The 19,836-nt window shown below is 36.6% G+C and overlaps 1 protein-coding gene across 1 annotated transcript in view; it reads left to right on the forward strand.

The window, feature by feature from the left end:
• The window catches only part of unc-13, a 312,040-nt gene that overhangs the window by 157,538 nt on the left and 134,666 nt on the right, over window positions 1–19,836 (forward strand). The window contains exons 12-14 of the mRNA XM_067138400.2: window positions 578–704; window positions 7,346–7,465; window positions 8,732–8,931. Of these exons, the coding sequence (XP_066994501.2) occupies window positions 578–704; window positions 7,346–7,465; window positions 8,732–8,931 (447 nt within the window). The remainder of the gene's footprint in view (window positions 1–577; window positions 705–7,345; window positions 7,466–8,731; window positions 8,932–19,836) is intronic.

The following is a 19,836-nucleotide window of genomic DNA, read 5'->3' on the forward strand; positions in this document are numbered from 1 at the left end:
AGCCTTTACCTTCCACCACTCCCAGGACCTTCATAGCCTGTACGAAGATGACTTTGCTTTGTTTTTTATGTATTTTTTCAATTAGCCAAAAATTTGCACAGTGTTTTACATTTTCCTATATTAATATTTTAAACAAAAGTTGGATTATTTGCTACTCTCCTAGCCCTAGCACACATCACATTGCCAGCTATGATTGGTAATGAGGGGAATCCTGGCTATTTTATGTCTATTTCAAATACACTATTGATTATGCTATTAAGTGTGAACAACAAGAAGTTGACATTCACATATTTGAACTTGAATTAATAATGCTCATCATGTTTCATCAACATCAGGGAGGCCGAGCTGGTAAGTGTTTAGTGTTAGTAGAAGTGATGGATTAATTAATCAGTTGTAAAAGTTACCATTCTCATGACATTTTGGACAAATGTAAACTACTATGGTACTGTATATGTCAGGCTAGATTGTAAAACAAGCGAGCCTACAAACTTAGATACTTGCTGGCACCTTTTTTGAGCACTAAAATCTTCCTCTCACTCTCAAGAAAAGTCTTCTCACAGTATGTCTTATGTTTCAGCGAATGCCATAACTCATCTGATCGAATCAAAGTTCGAGTATGGGATGAAGACAATGATCTGAAATCCAAACTCAGACAGAAACTGACTCGTGAATCAGATGACTTTCTGGGTCAGACCATCATTGAGGTGAGGGAGTATTCCAGAAAGAAATTATGCCATATCCCCTATAATTTTCACTACTGATTGGGTCTGATGTGAAATATATTCTGTAGATTTGATGTTTTCCATTTAACATTACTAAGTTGTCAATGCTAGAGAACAAGCTTGCCAGTTACCTATTGCTGAAATTTCTGAAATCTTGGTAGCTATAGTCATCCTATATTCATAGCAAAGAACATGATAGGTTAAATGGGAGTGAATAAAGTGGCCTCTATCTTGGTTCCTATTGGTTGTTAGCTAACAGAGTTACCAGAGAATGCTGTTGATATCAAATGGTCACGTTGTAGTTAGATCGTTAAAATAAGTTCATCAATAAATGGGGGACATGATTAACGTTGTAGCTTAGCTACTAGCTTTCTACCTAGATGACAAAGGCTCGATTCCCAGTCAATCCTGGGTTTGAATTTTCAACTGAAAACTTACATGGCGTCAGGAAGGGTATCTGTTATTAAACCCTCAACCAAAATCCAAAACTAGCCAAGTTGCTGCAGCATCTCCAAAAACACCTGGGATAAGCTGAAAGAAGTTCCAGCATAGTAATGAAGAGATGTGTAGAAGTTGTCCACCTCCTTAGCTGAATGGTCAGTGTAGTAGCCCTTAATTCAGAGGCCTCCAAGATCGATTCCTGGTCAGGTTGGGGATTTTAACTGCAACTGGTTAATTCCTCTAGCTTGGGGTCTGGGTGTTTATTTCATCTTAATACAGTAGAACTTCATTTACATGTTTTCCAGGGGACTGAAGGGGGAAAAAGACATATAAACGTGGAAAATGCTTGAATGAAAATCTGTAAATATGAAGTCGAGTTATAGGTATTTAAAAATATAAATGGCAATATGAAACAATACAAACACAAAAGAAATGAACCCAGGTAGAAAGAAAATACAAAGAAAGCAGAAAGATTCACTGTATAAAATACAGTAGTCCATTATCTTGGATTGTTTTTTGTTGGCCACAGCCACGGCATGAACAGTATTCTCAAAATGGTACAATTAAGCCATTATTTCCTCAGAAACTTTATGGCACATCACAAAATGTTTGTTGGTTCATAGAGCATTGGCAGGATCATTGAAGTCCAATGAAGTATGCTGCAGCTCTTCAGTGTCGTCATCATCATTATTACAGTCCTTGCTCAGATCCCATTGTTCGTCTTCAACTATCAGAGATAGTCATGGCTTCTGCAGCGATGAGGTTAGCGTCAACATTTACATAATCCTTGAATGATGCCTCTTCTTCCAATCTCCTCCATTTGCCATCATTATGAGAAGTATTGCCATTATCATCAACAATATTACCATCATCATCACAATTACCTCCAAATCCAGCTTTTCAGAAATAATTTTGAATTGTAAGTTCTGAAACACAGTGCCATGATGCTACGATGTAATGCCTTGCCTACCAGATGAAAATAAAATTATATATATATTAATTTATCATTTTTAATTTGTTTGAAGACACAAGATTATTATAACAACTCAGAGAATCCTGTCTTTGAATGCATGGTACTGCGTGAAGTCCTAGGGCAAATATTTCACTTAAACATTAATAAAAATGCAAAAAGAGGTAATAAATACAAGAAATCTAACAGTTATATATTGATCTTCATTTCCTGCTTCATTCCAATATTTACACATCTGACTGTATGCTGCACCAGCATCTATCAATAATGCAACTTGAAGTTGTGTATCACTTCAAGATCAAGCAGCTGCAGCTCGCTCGTACAATTTTCTAGGAAAAATTCCACACATAAATTTCTCAAATAAGAAGTAATAGGAGTATGTGCTGCACATCGCTTCACAAACAATAATATCTTATGAGATTTCAGTCCCATTATGGCGTCCAAAGTTTTCAAAGCCAGTCTTCAAAAACTTTCTTAGTGACCCAGGATTTCCTGTTATTGGTATATTCAGTGGGTCATTGGGGAGTGTGGCAACACTTTTTAAAACAATGCAGCTTTGAAAATTTTCCACTTGTCAGTAGAGGCAGCTTTACACTTCTGTTACTGCTGGCACACAACAGAACTGTTTCATATTGTTTGCTTTGTTTCCCACCATGACAGCTTTCCTCTTTCAATGCCATTGTATGACCAGGCATTAAATGAAAACAGAGGCCTGTCTCACCCACGTTGAAAATGTCCTTAGGAGTGAATCAAGATGTCAGTTCTTACAAATGTTTTCTTTCCAATATTGCAGTCTTGGCATCGACATGTCTGCTTTCCCCAGACTCACTGTGACTGCCGATACCATGTCTAATCTTAAATTTGTGCAGCCAACCCAGCAAAGCACTAAAATCTTATACACCAAGTCCGATCTCCAGCTCACTTGCCTTTTCACAAAGCATTGGTCTGCTGATTAGAATGCCTTTTACCCTATATTGCCTAAACCACCGCAATAAACAATCTTCCAGACGTTTGTATTTTCTGCCTTGAATGCAGGTCCACTTATTAGTTGTAACAGCTAACACATGCACATTTTCTTCAATTTCTGCTCCCTTAGCTACTATCATATTTAAGGTAGATGGAGCAATCCCCAATTTATTAGCGACTTCAACTTGTTTCACGTTGCCGCTCCTCTTTTATTTCATTAAAAATACATCAATTTTTGGCATTTGTAATGCACTCCCTCTTCCTTTCACACATGTTCACTACTCATGATGCTAATCACACCTAAGCACAGAACACATTGGACTAAAGCAAGTACAGTTCGGTATTTCACAACTTTTGCTCGTAAATAGCTTTAAGGTTGCTTTCACTACCTATTGTACTCATCAGGGATGATTTCCAAGAAAAGTACAGTGCGAATTCTAAGTTAGTACTTAAATATTTCTTGCGATTTCAAAGATTGAAACTATCGTAAACGTATAAACTATGTATTTTGCACTCAGGGACTTAAGATATGATTGTATAAGTGTAAAAATTGTATAAATCACAGAAGTATAAAGAAAATAATTTGCCATAATATGTACAGGATTTTATTGAAACCGCTGAAAAGAAATACATATATGCATATAAAACGTATCAGTGTGAAATGTATAAAATAAGTTTTACTGTACACATCTTCATTTACAAACAACACATCACACTACTCTGCAGAAATGTGCAATAGTGATACATACCTCTATATAGGGTTGGTATCAGAAAGGGCATCCAACCATAAAACTGGGCTAAATTCAAACTAAGTGCCAACCCCAAGTAACTGAGGAAAAGACCAATAATAAGAAGACAATGTACAGAAGGAATTCTGACAGTTCTTCACTGTGTGTGTTCTTGTAGAACTTGTAATTTTTTAAATTCATAAATATCTATTGTTATCGCATTGTATAATGAAGACTGATCATAGAGGGAGGACAAGAATATTCACTCTCTGGTCATTCAGTTCAAAATCATTCAATATCCACTAATCTGCATGTAGGGCTGTAACCCAGATGGTAGATACCCTACTAGCTATTTATCTAGTCTTTTATTTTATTTCAAAGAAGTCAGAAATGTATGGAACATCTTCCTTGGTAAATTATTCCAGTTCCTCTGTGCAAGAGATACTCCTCTGGCCATGGTTTCCAGATAAACACATCTTTTTTTAAAAAACTGAGTAGTTCAAATGCACTGTGTGAAAGGTTTGAAACTTATTTTTGGTTCCTTGCCATAATGTGTAGATACTCTCCCTCACTGAGTAGTAGGGCTCAACAATGCTCTATATCTACCAATACAATAAGAAATGGAACATATCATTGTTTGCCTTGAAATACTGCTATGTGACAATGTTGAGGGGAGAAATACTGACCTGGAGCATATGTAACACTTAGAATGAAAATTTCTTGATACTGTTCTTGCGATTCTGAACCTTATATGACAGAACGATTCTGGTCAGAGTTCTAAGCTGAAATAATATCACACAGTGGTTTTTTTAGGGCCAAGGATGATATATCACATGGTTAGTTCAGTATAAATATTGTTTCATCCCTTACTCATAATGTGTAACAAGATGGACTACGTATGACAAAATAAGCTGTGAGATGAGTGGTAGTGAGTAAACTGTGTTGAGCTTGTTTTCAAGTCACACATATTTTAAAAAATGAGTGATCATCATCAGTTTGGAAACCTACCTACCTGCATACAATGTGGTCTAAATCATGGCTGTATGCTGTAGGTTTCACACAGAGGAATTAGGAACTGGAACAATTTCCTAAGGGAGATGTTTGATAAATTTCTTATTTGAAATCAGTCTTGAAAAACAATTCAGTCAACATAAGGATAAATGCAACTATGCAAACTTAAAGATATTCAAATTTGCAAGGGAGTTGTTGAAGGTTCACCATTGTTGCCACTTTCATTTAACATGTGGATTGATTTCATTTTGAGAGAGGTGAATGATAGTGAACAGCATTCTTAGTTTGGTTATAACATAGCACAAGATTTAGACAATATAACTGCACTTGGCTTTGTGTTGATGACATTGCTTTAGTATTGAAAGATGAAGAGTCTGTTGCAATTATGACTGAAACAGCTTATCAGTTTGTAAGTTGGTCTCTCATTAAATGCAATTAAATCTAAGGGCATAGTAATAGAATATGGTAAATTAAAGAATACAGTTATCAGGACCATAAGTGGGAATCAGACAGCCTCAGTCGCTAAGGAAGGGAAAATATTTAGGAGTCACATATAATGAAATAGTTTTTGATGAAAAATATAATAATCAAATTAAATAGTAGCAATCTTAGCTTATCAACTCAGAAAATTAGCATATTAAATCAGTATATTTGGCCCAGCTTTGTTTATCCCTTGCAATGCACCCCTATTTCAAAACTTGAACGACAATTTCTATCTGATGTCAATAAATTAATTAGAAGTACTGTCAAGGAAATAACAGGTACTCCAGAAAATATGATCTACTACTCTAGGAAACATTGTGGTTTGGGAATTACAAAAGCATGATGGGAGACCTTTCTGCAAAACATCAACATCTGTAATCAACTCAGTTCCATTCTTGATCCACTACTGAAGGCTCTGCTAAATATATTGCTATGACAGGTATCGATAGAAAGTGAAACAACAGCTTTTAATAATCATCTCAGCAATAAGATTTGAAGGAGACAGCTCACAATACAAAGAGTTTATGAACCTTGCTTCAAACACCTTAAAAAAAAAAAAAAAAAAATACAAAGTGAAGGAATGGAAACTCATAGACTGTTGTTTGTTGCTTGCAGAACTGTTCCAAAATTATCAATCATTTTTTTCAAATGCTTGTATATAAATATATGTACAACACAAGAAATAGTCCAAGCATGCAAAACTTCTCTGTAAATTGTACAGTTTCACTGAAAATTAAAATAAAGCACTTCCTCCACAGCTGCCTTTAGATTTATCATTAAACAAAAATGTTTATGAATAATATTGTTTTAATTTTGAACTAATTATTGGACTATACCTCATTGTAACCCTTGACTAAGGGCACCTATCCTTCAAGGATTTTCCTCTCTCTCCCTATCCACTGGTGTATTTATTGAATACACAAGGAGAATCAACTTAACTGATTATATGATTTAGTATTATTGTACATTATTAGTTAACTTTGGTCATGGCTATTAATTGAAACAATATTTATAATAAAATATATCTGTGGAGTGAACCAGCACAGAGAAACTCTCACACCATATCTATCATGTTCTTTCTTATGAATGTCGTCTGTAGAACTTTGAAATTCTTAGAGATGCTTTTTCCATTTCTTGTAAGTTAATTGAACAAAAACTATGTGAAATTCATGGTTTGAGTAATATTTATATATATCTTAAGCTATGATTGAGATTTTGGTTCATTTGCCTTTTCCCTCGTCCAGCTCCTGCTGGGTTGGGATGTTTACAGCACCTTTCCATCTTCCTCTGTCCAACCACCATTGTTCTTTAATAACTGTGTTCCATCCCATGTTTCTTCTAATTATACTATTCTTGATCATTTTCAGCCACCTTAGTTCAGGTCTCCCTCTTGCCTTCCCTCCTTCTATCGCAGTCATCATCATTTGCTTCAGCGTCCTTACCTCTTCTATCCTCTTAACAAGGCCAAATCATCTAAGTTTATCCCTCTACATTCTGTGTAAAGCTTTTCGACTGGGTTTTCCTTTCTGATGTCCTCATTTCTTACTGTGTCCTTTCTTATCTTTCCTATTATACCTCTTAAAAATTTCATTTCACAGACCTGAATTTTATTCTCCTCTCTCTTTCTCAGTGTCTATGTCTCTGTTGTGTATGTCAGTACTAGGCAGTAGTACATCTTATACATCACCTCTTTACACTTTCATTGGTATTTCCTTCCTCCAGACGTTTCTCAATTGGTAGAATTCATTTCTCTGTTGAATCCTTTTACTGATCTCCATGTCCAGCCCTGCATCATACATTAGTTTGCTTCCCAAGTGCTTGAAGCTCTCCACAATTTCAAGGTTTTGACCCTTTATATATAATTCCTTTCCAATCCCTTTCTCCTCTAGTCAACACAATAATCTCACTCAACATGTCGAGTTGCCCTTGTACTCCCTGTCTGCTTACTCCACACACCATAACAGAAAAGTAAAGAATACTGTACAAAAATCTTCTTATATTAATACCAATCTGTGTTGAACCAGGTCCGTACCTTGTCAGGAGAGATGGATGTGTGGTACAACCTTGAGAAGCGAACGGACAAGTCAGCTGTGTCTGGAGCTATTCGCCTGCATATTAGCGTAGAGATTAAAGGTGAAGAAAAGGTGTGTATGTAATGATTACTTCAGTCCCTATTGGTAACTATTACCTTTTAATCCAAAGGAGCTATATACCGTATTTACGCGAATAATCCCCGCCACCAAATAATCCCCACACCCTAACTTTAGGAAGGCTGGTTTTGAAAAAAATGCCAACATTGACTCAAATAAAACCCCCACCCCAATTTCATGCCTCAATTTTTTTTTTTAAATATGTGGGTATTATTCGCGTAAATACGGTAATTGAAATGAACACACAATGAATAAATGAGAATTATGACACTAGATACTGTACCAGTATCAAATTATTTCCACCTACTGAATAGTATTTTGCAGAAAGTTAAATCAGTTTTTGTAGATTAAAGAAATGTTTTACTTAAAAGTACCTGAATAATGAAATATAGAATTGCATTGATAGCAATACCCATTAACAGTAAAAGGGTGAGTAGAGTAGAAGGCAGAAAGACTTCATTTTTTAAGCTTTGAAAGTTTAATCATGTATCAACATATTACAAATTCTCAAATAATGTGAATATTTTCCTGAACAGCAATTCTATTAAGAGAGTACTTCCTATTATTGTTCCATCAAACGAGTTGGCCAAGCGGTTAGGGTTCCATAGCTGTGAGCTTGCATTGAGGAGATGGTAGGTTAGAATCCTACCATCAGCAGCCCCAAAGATGTATTTCCATGGTTTCCCATTTTCACACCAGAAAAATGATAAGGCTGTAACTTAATTAAGGCCACAGCCACTACTTTCCTAATCCTAGCACTGAGAACCTTTGATGTGTTAGTGCATTGTTAAATCACTAGCAAAAACTATATATTATTGTTTCCACCTGCTTATACCACATTCATTTTACTAATTCAATAAATGTTACCTTCAGAATATGAATAAGATATCAAGAGTCCACTTCAACTTTTTATTGCAAAATAAACTGGAAAGTTGAACAAAGGAAGGATAATATGATTGCAAACTCACTTCTTTCTAGGAAAATACTGAAGATTGTTACTCTAAACTCACTGCGCTAGCTTTCCTTATACTTGATTTGATTTTGGCCATCATACTGCTCACTATTGTGTATAAATAGGACTTGAAATGGTCTTTCTGTTTCAATTTGGTACTTTCAATCTTATTTGGTCTTTTGCCTACTGGTATTGCTTGAAATATAGTATAATGCATTAGTTCAACAGTATTTACATAATTCCATAAATCTTTTGAAAGTTCTTTATTTTAAGATTTTATTTTAAATATTACCATTCTTCTGTTCCAGGTTGCACCATACCATGTACAGTATACATGTCTCCATGAGAACCTTTTTCACTCACTGTGTGAGGATAACAGTGGTATGGTCAATTTACCTGTGGCTAAAGGTGATGATGCCTGGAAAGTTTATTTTGATTCACCTGCGGAAGAAATTGTGGATGAATTTGCTATGAGATATGGTATCGAGTCCATATATCAAGCAATGACGTAAGTAAAAATGCCATTATAATAGCCTATATAATGACAGTTATAAGCAACAAGGATGTGACAGACCTCCAACAAACACTGGGCACTGAAAAATTACACCAGAGAATACTAGAGTAAGGGTAAGCAAACAATATGATGAACAGGGTCCTTTTAAAAAAGGAGTAATATTTTTCAATAAATTCTCCAAGGAAATAAAGTTGTTGTCATGTTCTTTATTTAGGAAGACACTAAAACTGACTTAACTAAGACAGTTTTGTATTCTTTAAGTGAGTTTTGATCGACTATCCAGAAGACCAGAATGGACAAGTTAAGAAATTATGGGATTATAGAGGTTTGGATGCATGATGAAGATGAAGCTTTTGAGAACAGCCCGAATGCACTTGGAAACAGAGGTAAAAAGAAAACACCAGGTTGGAAGACCAAGAAACTGCTGAATAGATATGATCAAGACTGACATTGCATGTATATAGGCAATCCCCATGATGATTATTATCAGATTCCCATTGATTTAATTATCTACAAGAACTGATGATGATTCCGAGGGAGTCAAAACCGGTCTTTGCTTAGTAAATTTCAAATATTTTACATTGTGCTGAATGGTGGAACATCCCTCAAACTCTATTATATTGCAGCTAAGGGAAGGTCAATGTACAATGTAATGAAAAATGAAAAATAAGACATGTATGAATACAGGAGTTGGTGGTTTCCCATTTTCACACCAGGCAAATGCTGGGGCTGTTCCTTAATTTAGGCCACAGCAACTTTCTTCCCACTCTGCCCCTTTCTATTCCATCATCGCCATAAGACCTGTGTCGATGCGACGTAAAGCAAATCATTAAAATAAAATAAAAAAGTCTTATCAACTGTAAACCGATGATGATCATAAAGTGAATTTTGACCAATTTCCAAGAATATCATATATGCATGGTTATGTTGTTTAACTCTACCATATATGATGTATATGCCTAGGTAATTTGTGATGTATCTAAATCTGCACACACTCTAGATACTGGAAATAAATTATACCATATTTTGTTTTTGAAATTAATACATAAGAATCAAAAAGGGACATACTTCCACTTCATCATCTATATACAAACTAGAAACCTTGGTACTTTTTAAGAAGAGCTTATTTCTAGATACTCAAACATTAAAAAGTAAATAATGATTTACACAGCTACAAAAGAAGGAATAAATCAAATTTCCACATGAAATCAATGAGCATTAGTAAGTACTGAAAAGAGCTCCTCAACTCTGGTATTAGATTATTCAATAAAATATTTAGGTACAACAGATTCAAAGATATGCTCTTTATAAGCCTGCCATGAAGAAGTGTCTCATGGAACACCGTTTTTACACAGTAGATGAATATTCTTGTTAATAAAAGTACTTTTGCAAAATATATTGTAGGTAAAAGGTTAACTGCATAATTGGGTGTATACTTGCATGTATATATGTAAATAGGATCTGTAATTACTAGGGCTAAGGTTTTTATGTACTGTAATACATATTCCACTCCTTTACTTGTAGACAACTGAAAATGGTAGCGAATTGCAGTTCTGATATGGTTATACTTTGGTCTCATTTTACATCTATTTACATATTCTTAGTAATATTACTTATTTAACATATTATGTGAAGAATGTAACATATATGTACATATCTAGGTAATTATTCAATTTTATTTTAAGTTCCCGTTCATTTTATTTTTCATACTCTAGTAAAATATTTGCCAAATTTCCTTTCATAGAAGATATTTCAATTGTCCGACTCGTTGGCTGAATGGTCAGCGTACTGGCCTTCGGTTCAGAGGGTCCCGGGTTCGATTCCCGGCCGGGTCGGGGATTTTAATCGCTTCTGATTAATTCTTCTGGCTCGGGGACTGGGTGTATATGTCCGTCCCAATACTCTCCTCATCATATTCAGACAACATACTACACTACCAACCACCTGCTTACATCCCTCCATAGAGGGTTGGCGTCGGGAAGGGCATCCGGCCGTAAAACAGGGCCAAATCCACATGTGCGACACAGTTCGCACCCGCGACCCCACATGTGTGGGAACAGCGGCAAGGAAAAGAAGAAGAAAGAAGAAGAAGAATATATTTCAATTGCTAAAGTTGGCTTAAGAGAATAGTTCCTTTAAAATTAGGATTTCTAACCCTTTGTGAAATACAGTAGGTCCAAGTGGCTCAGCTCTATCGCTATTCCTTTCTCACAATCTGGTGTTGTGATGGCTGACAAGTGTATATTAGTGGTGTTCCGTTTAGCCTGTTAAATTACGTGAAATGGACTTGTTCAAAAATGGCTCCAGTTTGATCTAGTCTTGCATCAAAACTAAGATAGTGATGGAGTACTGAGGAATGTTTTACAACAGATAGGAAAGTGGTAATGTGTAAAGGTGAAGTGGTAAAGGGTATTCGATGAAGTCACAACTTGACCAACATTTACATAGCATATTGCACACAAACAATAAACATCATGTATCTTCTAAGCAGTTACTCTTAACTCAAATGGGACAGTCAGGTTCAAAATGTGAGTTTTTTTAAAGATATGTGCCAGGCAATGAGAGATGCAAACATTCTGTGGAACGAACTTCAGGTACCAGAATATCATTAATTTCTTGGAAAGTATTGCAATAGGCCAGTTCCAGAAGAGTCTATGCTTTGAAATAATTACCTGGACAAGTGTTACCAGGATATACTGGCATCTTTTGAAGTGACATTCAGAACTTCTATATCCAAATCGCAGTAAATGAAATGACAGACGCCTTGGGACCCTATTATGCCAACCTTACTTTTCAGAAACTGGATCCAGAAGCCTTCTCCAAGTCACAGCTAATCTATTCAAAAATAATCCTGGAGCAAACAAACCATGGAACAATTACATAATTTGTTAACAAAGGGTTGAAAATTTTGCGGCCTGAAGGCATACAAGTAGATAAAGTACTTGTTTTGTATTCAGATGCTGCAGCCTATATATTGAAAGCCTCTAAATGACTACAAGTTTTTATCCTAATACTGTTCATTTCACATGTTTAGCACACACATTACAATGTGTAAATGAAGAAGTGAAAAGTAATCTAACGAACTAAATAATTTAATAACATCAACAAAAAGAAATATTTGTGCAAGCCCCAATGAGAGTTTAATATTATAAAGGAAATCAACAACACATTGTCTTGCCACCTGAGCCTATCTTAACATGATGGGCCACTTGGCTTCAAGCTGTGAACATTTTGAAGCTGTTAAGTCATTTGTAGATTCATTTCCTCCTGAGTCTGCATCATAAGTATGCAATTCTCAGAGTGCATTCAGTAAACAGAGTGTACTCAGCAATATTGCTTACATTCAGAGCAGTTTTATGTGGATGCAGAGTTGAAACAAAATCCAGGTTATTCAAGTTTTCAGTCAGTTTGCAAAATCATTCTTAGAGAACAAGAACACCTGGAATGTCCAGCTCCATGGCTAAATGATTAGTATGCTGACCTTTGATCATAGGGGTCCCGGGTTCGATTTGCGGCAGGGTCGGGAATTTTAACCACAATTGGTTCATTTCACTGGCACGGGGGCTGAGTGTATGTGTCATCTTCATCATCATTTTATCCTCATCACAACGCATCACCTACGGGCGTCAAACCAAAAAGACCTGCACCTGACGAGCTAAACTTGTCATCGGACTCTCCCAGCACTAAAAGCCATATGCCATTTCAACACCTGGAAGATATTTCGATCAGCACGTTTTATCTTTTGATACGAAGGTAATCCCAAAAATAAGGTCTCCAATTTTATTTATAAATACATAGACCTGTTTATTTCTGCAATGGTTTACATCATTTTTCAGTTTGAACATTTAGCTATTTTTCTACATAATCACCATTTCGGTCGATGCATTTTTGTAGATGCTGTGACAGGTTTTGTCTGCCCATGTAATACCAGCTTGCCGCCATGCTGTTCAGCAAGTTGTGAACCTCATCTCAGGAACCAAAGTGCAGAGATCATCCAGGGTGATCCGCCGATCTTCACGCATGATTTGCTCAACCTTCACGACTGTCTTAACGTAAATTGGCGGTCTCCTGTTCCTTTGTTCGTTCGGCGCGAATTTTAGTCCGACCGGCTGCAACCTCTCTACACCACTCATGAACATTTTTGACATCCATGCATGACTCACCATACACTTCCATCAACTGGCGATGGATTTCAATCGGTTCAGTATCTTTTGCATTAAAAAACCAAATAACCACGTGCACTTCGCACTTGGCAGTAACATCCAACGGGAGCTCTATTCTCAACGGCTGCCAAGCCAAGACTGAGTGCCTGAGTGTGGCGTGTGCATGTTTATATGTGAGCGCGGGAAACACTCTTCACAATATTGTGACCAACAGCCACATGAACAGAGTTCTGTATTTATTTTAAAAAAAGGAGACCTTATTTTTGGGATTACCCTCGCATATACACCAGTGACTTCTTGCAATGATGAATGGTCTTTCTCAGCCTACAAGAAAATATTAAGAGATCACTACCAAAACATCACAATGAAAAACATGGTGATATACTACACATCACTATAAAAAAGTACCGTACTAATTGTGTTACTTAATAGGGTGTTTAAAGACAGATTCTGTATTAATTTTATTTAGTAACTTTCTTTTTTCAGTTTCAGGGCATGAGGGCAATGAGGAATTGTATAATATACTTTGTGATTTACAGTGCATAACATTTGAAGTATTTTGAATATGCCTTTAATTTGATTATTAAATTAGTAAATATACTTACTGTCAAAATTAGAAAACAGTAGACTATATAAATGTTCTAAAGCAATAACTTAACTTTGTTGTAAAATATGGAAGTATTTAAAACAATTTTACTGTCTCATATCATAACCGTGAAAGATGATAAAAGAAATATACGAAGATTTTTGTAAATTTAATGCATGAATACTACTACATATATTAGCAAGCTCAATAGCTGCAGTCACTTAAGTGTAGCCAGTATCCAGTATTCAGGAGATAGTGGGTTCGAACCCCAATGTTGGCAGCCTTGAAGATGGTTTTCTGTGGTTTCACATTATCAAACCAGGCAAATGCTGGGGTTGTACCTTAATTAAGGCCATGGTCGCTTCCTTCCTATTTCTAGCCGTTTCCTCTCCCATCATCGCCCTAAGACCTATCTGTGTTGGTGCAACATAAAGCAACTTGTACAGGAAAAAAACTTACATATTTTGTGAATACTTATTACATATTTAATTACTGGTACATATTTCACTGATATTTATTACATTTTTATATACATATTTTGCACTTTGATATTACATAAAAATTTGGAGCCTAGTAATTAGTGTACTGTAACACATACAGGGTCTTTATTTTTGCTTGGCAAGGACTTTCTCGCTCGACCTTGGCCGCCAGTGACGGTTCAGTTGCCGGCTACCGCGTGTGCGTATGTATGGCAGAATACGGTGCTCAAAATCATTATCATGCATTTTACTCACTATTTTTACAGTTTATGCTGAAAATGTTCCCCATGCGCTGCCAAACATAATCGGCATCTCCTAATGAAGTTTTCGGTTACTCTACCAAGTTCTTCAGCACTGATGGATGCGATTGCAGCTCTTATATTGTCTTTAAGTTTAGTGTGTGAGGGTTGTTCCCATTTACTACATTTTTTAACATTCCCCACAAATAAAAATCACAGGCCGTTAAATCTGGGCTACGAGGGGGCCACAGATTCTTACTTATGATCCTCGTACCAAACACGCTTCAGTAAGGAGATAACGATCTTTACGTCTATTTTTATTGTTTACTGAACCTGTACGTTTGAATCTCTTGGCCAGTTGTTTTATTGTCCTACTGATAGGAATGGGTCTCCCTGGAAATTTTGCTCGAAACTTTTGTCTTGTCCTAGCACACGATTTTCTGCACTTAATGTAAGTATTGTGCAGATAAACACATTCACGTAACGAATATTTCACATACATTACAGCACTATACACAATCACAATAAAACATTACACAATACGACATACAGTACGCAGTAGCTTCATTGAACACCCTACTATCTCGGAGCCCAGCTCTCAGCAACTGCAATAATTAAGGCCACGGCCGCTTCCTTCCCACTCCTAGCCCTTCCCTGTCCCATCATCGCCATAAGACCTATCTGTGTCGGTGCAACGTAAAGCAACTAGCATTTTAAAAAGAAAACGCAACTGCAGAAGTGCCGGAAACCGCGTGCACCAGTGTCAGCAGCCAAGTTCGAGTGAGAAAGTCCCTACCAAGCATAAATAAAGACCCTGTATTTGTAACATCCTGCATTTGGAAATCCAATATATTTTGTATCATGGCACTGTTTATGATTCTTGACTAACAATCAATACTGATATGCATTTAGGGCAGTCGCCCAGATGGCAGATTCCCTATCTGTTGTTTCCTAGCCTTTTCTTGGATGATTTCAAAGAAATTGGAAATTTATTGAACATCTCCCATGGTAAGTTATTCAAATCCCTAACTGCCCAATTTGTCCTCTTGAATTCCAACTTTATCTTCATATTGTGATCTTTCCTACTTTTCAAGACAGCACTCAAACTTATTCATCTACTAATGGCATTCCATGCCATCTCTCCACTGACAGCTCAGAACATACCACTTAGTCGAGCAGCTCGTCTTCTTTCTCCCAAGTCTAACTAACTAAATAACTAAATAAATAAACAAATAAATAAATCAGAAGAAAAACTTATGGAACTTGGTGGAACACAACATATTCCTAGAATTTTACAAATTTAGGAAAACTGTAGATATCAATATACAGACACATTTAACCTCTAATTACATTCAAAATGCAAACGAAAATTTAAAGTGCCTACAAGGAAAATGGAAAAAGAAAACTAGAGCATAAAAGGAAGTTTCCAAAGTTAGAAAATTGCTTTTGAAATGTTTCAACCAAGGACGTGCTGTAAACATACCATATGGGAATCCTCCGAACTCCAAACCAATGCAAGATGTGCCGAAGTGTTGTTGCATTGAAGAAGATGGTCAAAGTCATTCTCTGCTCATGGGTAAATGTAACCTCCATGTAATTCATGGTCAAAGAGTGTGACCAGAAAACAATGTTTAATTACCCACTGATCCAAAACATAAGTCTTCAACTAACTATTCAACAGCGAACATTTGTTTTAGAAATAAAGTGACGTGCAAAACGTTTCTATACTTGTTTGCTTAAGGAAATAGTTGAACAGTCTTGGTTCTGGCTCAGAGATATCATGGTAAGACAGTATATATTTCAGAAGAATAGGTTTATAGCTCCCAGGTGGAGGACAATATGATGGATTCAGAAAGTAAGGATTGTGATGTCCTACACAGAACATCCAAGGACTAGGAAACACAACAAATTCTATGTATTAGAAGTTGTTCCTAAAGGATGACATAATAATTCTACTGAGGAAATTTTTAATTGCAGAATGGTTAATACAGGGATCCATGAACAGTCACTCAAAAAAATAATGAATGGTATTCTAAAAGTTCTTCACAGGTATACTATGGTGTTTGTTGTGAGTATCGGCAAGATTTTTATCTACAGTACATGGAAGCTAAATTATATTTTGATAACAATAAAAATTAATTCTGGTAAGATATTAAATATGATGGATTCCCTAGTGCACCTCTTCAGTGAAGCCAAGGTCATTTATGACAGGTAATGGTGAAGCTGTTGAGGATTCAACCAGCCTTCGGGCTGAGGAGTGAACATACACACAAGATATTAAATATGAGGAATATTTTATTTTTTAAATTTTTATTTTCAAAATCTTTCTCCACTTGGAGGCTGCCAAAGACAAAGAATACACAAACAATTTCGTTCAAAAATAAAAATAAGTATGTCTCAGTCTGGCAAGTCTCAGTCTGGCGAGTATAAGTGGTGTCTGAGTATCAAAAGAGAACCCCTGAGTGCTTTCAGCCCCCAGTCGATGATATCCTTGGTATTGATGTTAAAGGTCTTCATCAGTTCCATGGTCTTCTTAGGGACTGTCCCTCTCGCACCGATCATGAGACCCCTCACTTCTATGTCGTCCAGTTCGTATTTATTCTTATAGTACAGCACTGTAGGCAGGTAGATAGACTTCTTTTCTTGGTCCATTTCGTCTGGTTGGTCAGAGTGTGTTTCGAATCTTACTGTGGGGTCTAATATATATCCTTTCTTTTCTTTAATTGCGATCATATCTATCCTTCTCGTGCTGCCATTTACTCCAATGCCATGGACTTCCTCATGCACTTGAAATCCTTTCTTATGGAGCGTCTGTACTATGAATGACCTGATATTGTGATGTCTAGTGTTTCAAAGTGCTTCACCGAAGGCACAGGAACCCAAGACATGAGGTAATGTTTCGGTCCCACTACATCTTCTGCAGCGGTTACCATCAAGGGACCTTCCTGGTACAGCTCTTACAGGTGCAACATTACATGCCATTTTCAGCACATCTCTCCACTCCATGCTAGAAAGGCCATCATGGTTTCTAACCCAGTGGTTTGTGGGAGGGAACTCCTTGTACAGACACATTCCTTGACCTTTACTTCTCAGCTGGCACCATTTTTCAAATTCAGATTCTCGTAATATATTTCTGAGTTTCTTGGTGTCATACTCACCATGCCTGTTCTTCATATCCTCAGTTTTACCATTTACGTTTAACTCAGATAAACATCTATTAATTTCTTCATCTAGGTTTCTACTGAATTCAATATATTGGTTCTCCTCCCGTTTCAGAATGTTGCAGCTGTTTATATTCTGAATCAAGGCTTCCCAGCTTGCTCTAATAACACCTAACCCTTTGTACCGTTTATCTAAGTAAATCATAGAATCTGGAGTGTCAGTAGGAAGGGATAAGATCTCCTTTAGTGCACTCTTAATGAGTTTATCAGCATCTTCTAAAAATCGCTGTGGTATTTTACCTGCAGGAATGCAGAGGAACTGGTAAGTCAACGTAGGACAGACTGAAGAATTTAGAATTTAAATTTTCTGATCTGGATGAAGCCAGGGACAGGATGATAACGAGGTGAGTTTCTGCTGAAGGAGTGTCATTGATTTCTTGGAATCAAATAACATAGTATCTGCATAATTTACCTCTAGGTATTTGACACATTCGTTCCTCGAAATACATTTAATCTCCATACCTTCTTCGACTGTAATGAGCCCTTCATTTATTTCTCCTTTACTGATATTGATAACTTCAGATTTTTCAGGGTTTATTGTTAGACTAAGTTCACGAAACCTTTGTAAAGCTAGTTTTGTCAGTTCCATTGCAGAGTCTCAGGTTTTTCCTACAAGAACCGTATCACCTGCTAAACCTAGTATTGTTAAAGGTTGCAGTCTGAACTTGTTTACTCCGTCTAATGACGGAATATATGATGTATTGAATAGGAGGATACTTTCATTTTTCGCCATTGTAAAGTGTTAGCAAGAGAATAACCAAGCATGTCACATAGTTCTTTTTCAATAATTTCTTGAAAAATGTGATCTGTTGCGAGATTGTATAAAACTGGTGACATTGGGGATCCTTGCATTACGCCATGGTGTAAATTAATGGAATTCGTTTTTTTGAAGTTGGCCTGTATTTGAGTCGTATTATTCTCCTGAAGCTTGCAAATTATATTGCTCAGCTTGCTTGGCGCATTTGATGTAGCTAACATTTTCCTTAAGTGTAAATGGCCCACGTTGTCGAAAGCCTTGCTTATTCTTGATTAATTAATTTCATTTTTGTTCCGTATTGATATCTAACACATTTCATAAAAAGAAAGAGAGATCCACCTAATCAATACTTATTCATTTAAATTTTTTTTCTTTTTAAAGGACTGAACATATAGTAATTGGCCTCCAGTCTGACAGTTCTGTTGGACCTCCATTTTTAGGTAACAAAATGGTGCACGCCTTTGTGAACAGTAATGGAACATGCCCTGTCTGTAACATTATCGTAGCAAGTTTAGCTATGATAGTTGATGCCATATCATCTTTGATCGCTCTGACTAGAACTCTGTTGGGTCCGGATGATGTGTCCACAGCCATTTGTTTCATAGCCAGGTTTACCTCGTCCTTGTGCACCGTTACATCGAAGGTTTCGTCTCGTAAAACGCATTCCCTTTCAGTCAGCAGATCGTCGTAATGTTCGCGTTCACAGTTGTTAGGAGTGGCAAAAATAGATGAAAAATGATTCTCAATATCCTCGATATCAGCCGTACAGTGAGTCATCTGGTCATTCAGAGCGTTTCTGATGGCTTTTCTTCGCTGATTGTAATAGAAATACTGCATTTCTTGGTATCAGTACTTATTACGTCTCTTTTCTTTATCTCTTTTTTGTTGCCCTCTGCGGATTTGAGTGTTGCTTGTAAGTTCTCTGTAGCTTTGCATCTCTCTTCATTTTTCTTGCCTCAAAGTATTTTTTGCCGGGTGTTTAGGACCTGGTAGGAGATGTATGGCTTCGGCTAAGAAAACAGCGAATTCGTCAACAGACTTGTCAAACTGATCTGTGCTCATTTCATAAGAAAACTTACAATTCCACTGGCTCTTTTTATATTCGTCTATTGGTCCCACCGGTTTTCTACCCTCATTATGAGAGCGAAATTCTCCGTTATTGTATGCTTCATCACCTTGTGAAGCGACAGAGTGGTTTATGGTAGGCTGTCACTGAACTATTATTTTGTGATGGATATCAGGATGAGATCGACTTATATGCGTATTGAGTTTTATGTAGTGTTTGCCACAGTGGGGACAGGGTAATTGTAGTTTTCCATTCGAACTTAAATTATTTTGGGAGCTTGCAATATGATCTGCAATGCTCGAAGAATCTGCTGCTTCATTACTGGCTTTCGCGGATTTCATCTCCATGTCGTAGAATGTAATACGATGTTGTTAACGACTTGCGATTA

The sequence above is a fragment of the Anabrus simplex genome, chromosome 1 (assembly GCF_040414725.1).
Source record: "Anabrus simplex isolate iqAnaSimp1 chromosome 1, ASM4041472v1, whole genome shotgun sequence".
In the NCBI taxonomy this organism is placed as follows: Eukaryota; Metazoa; Arthropoda; class Insecta; order Orthoptera; family Tettigoniidae; genus Anabrus; species Anabrus simplex.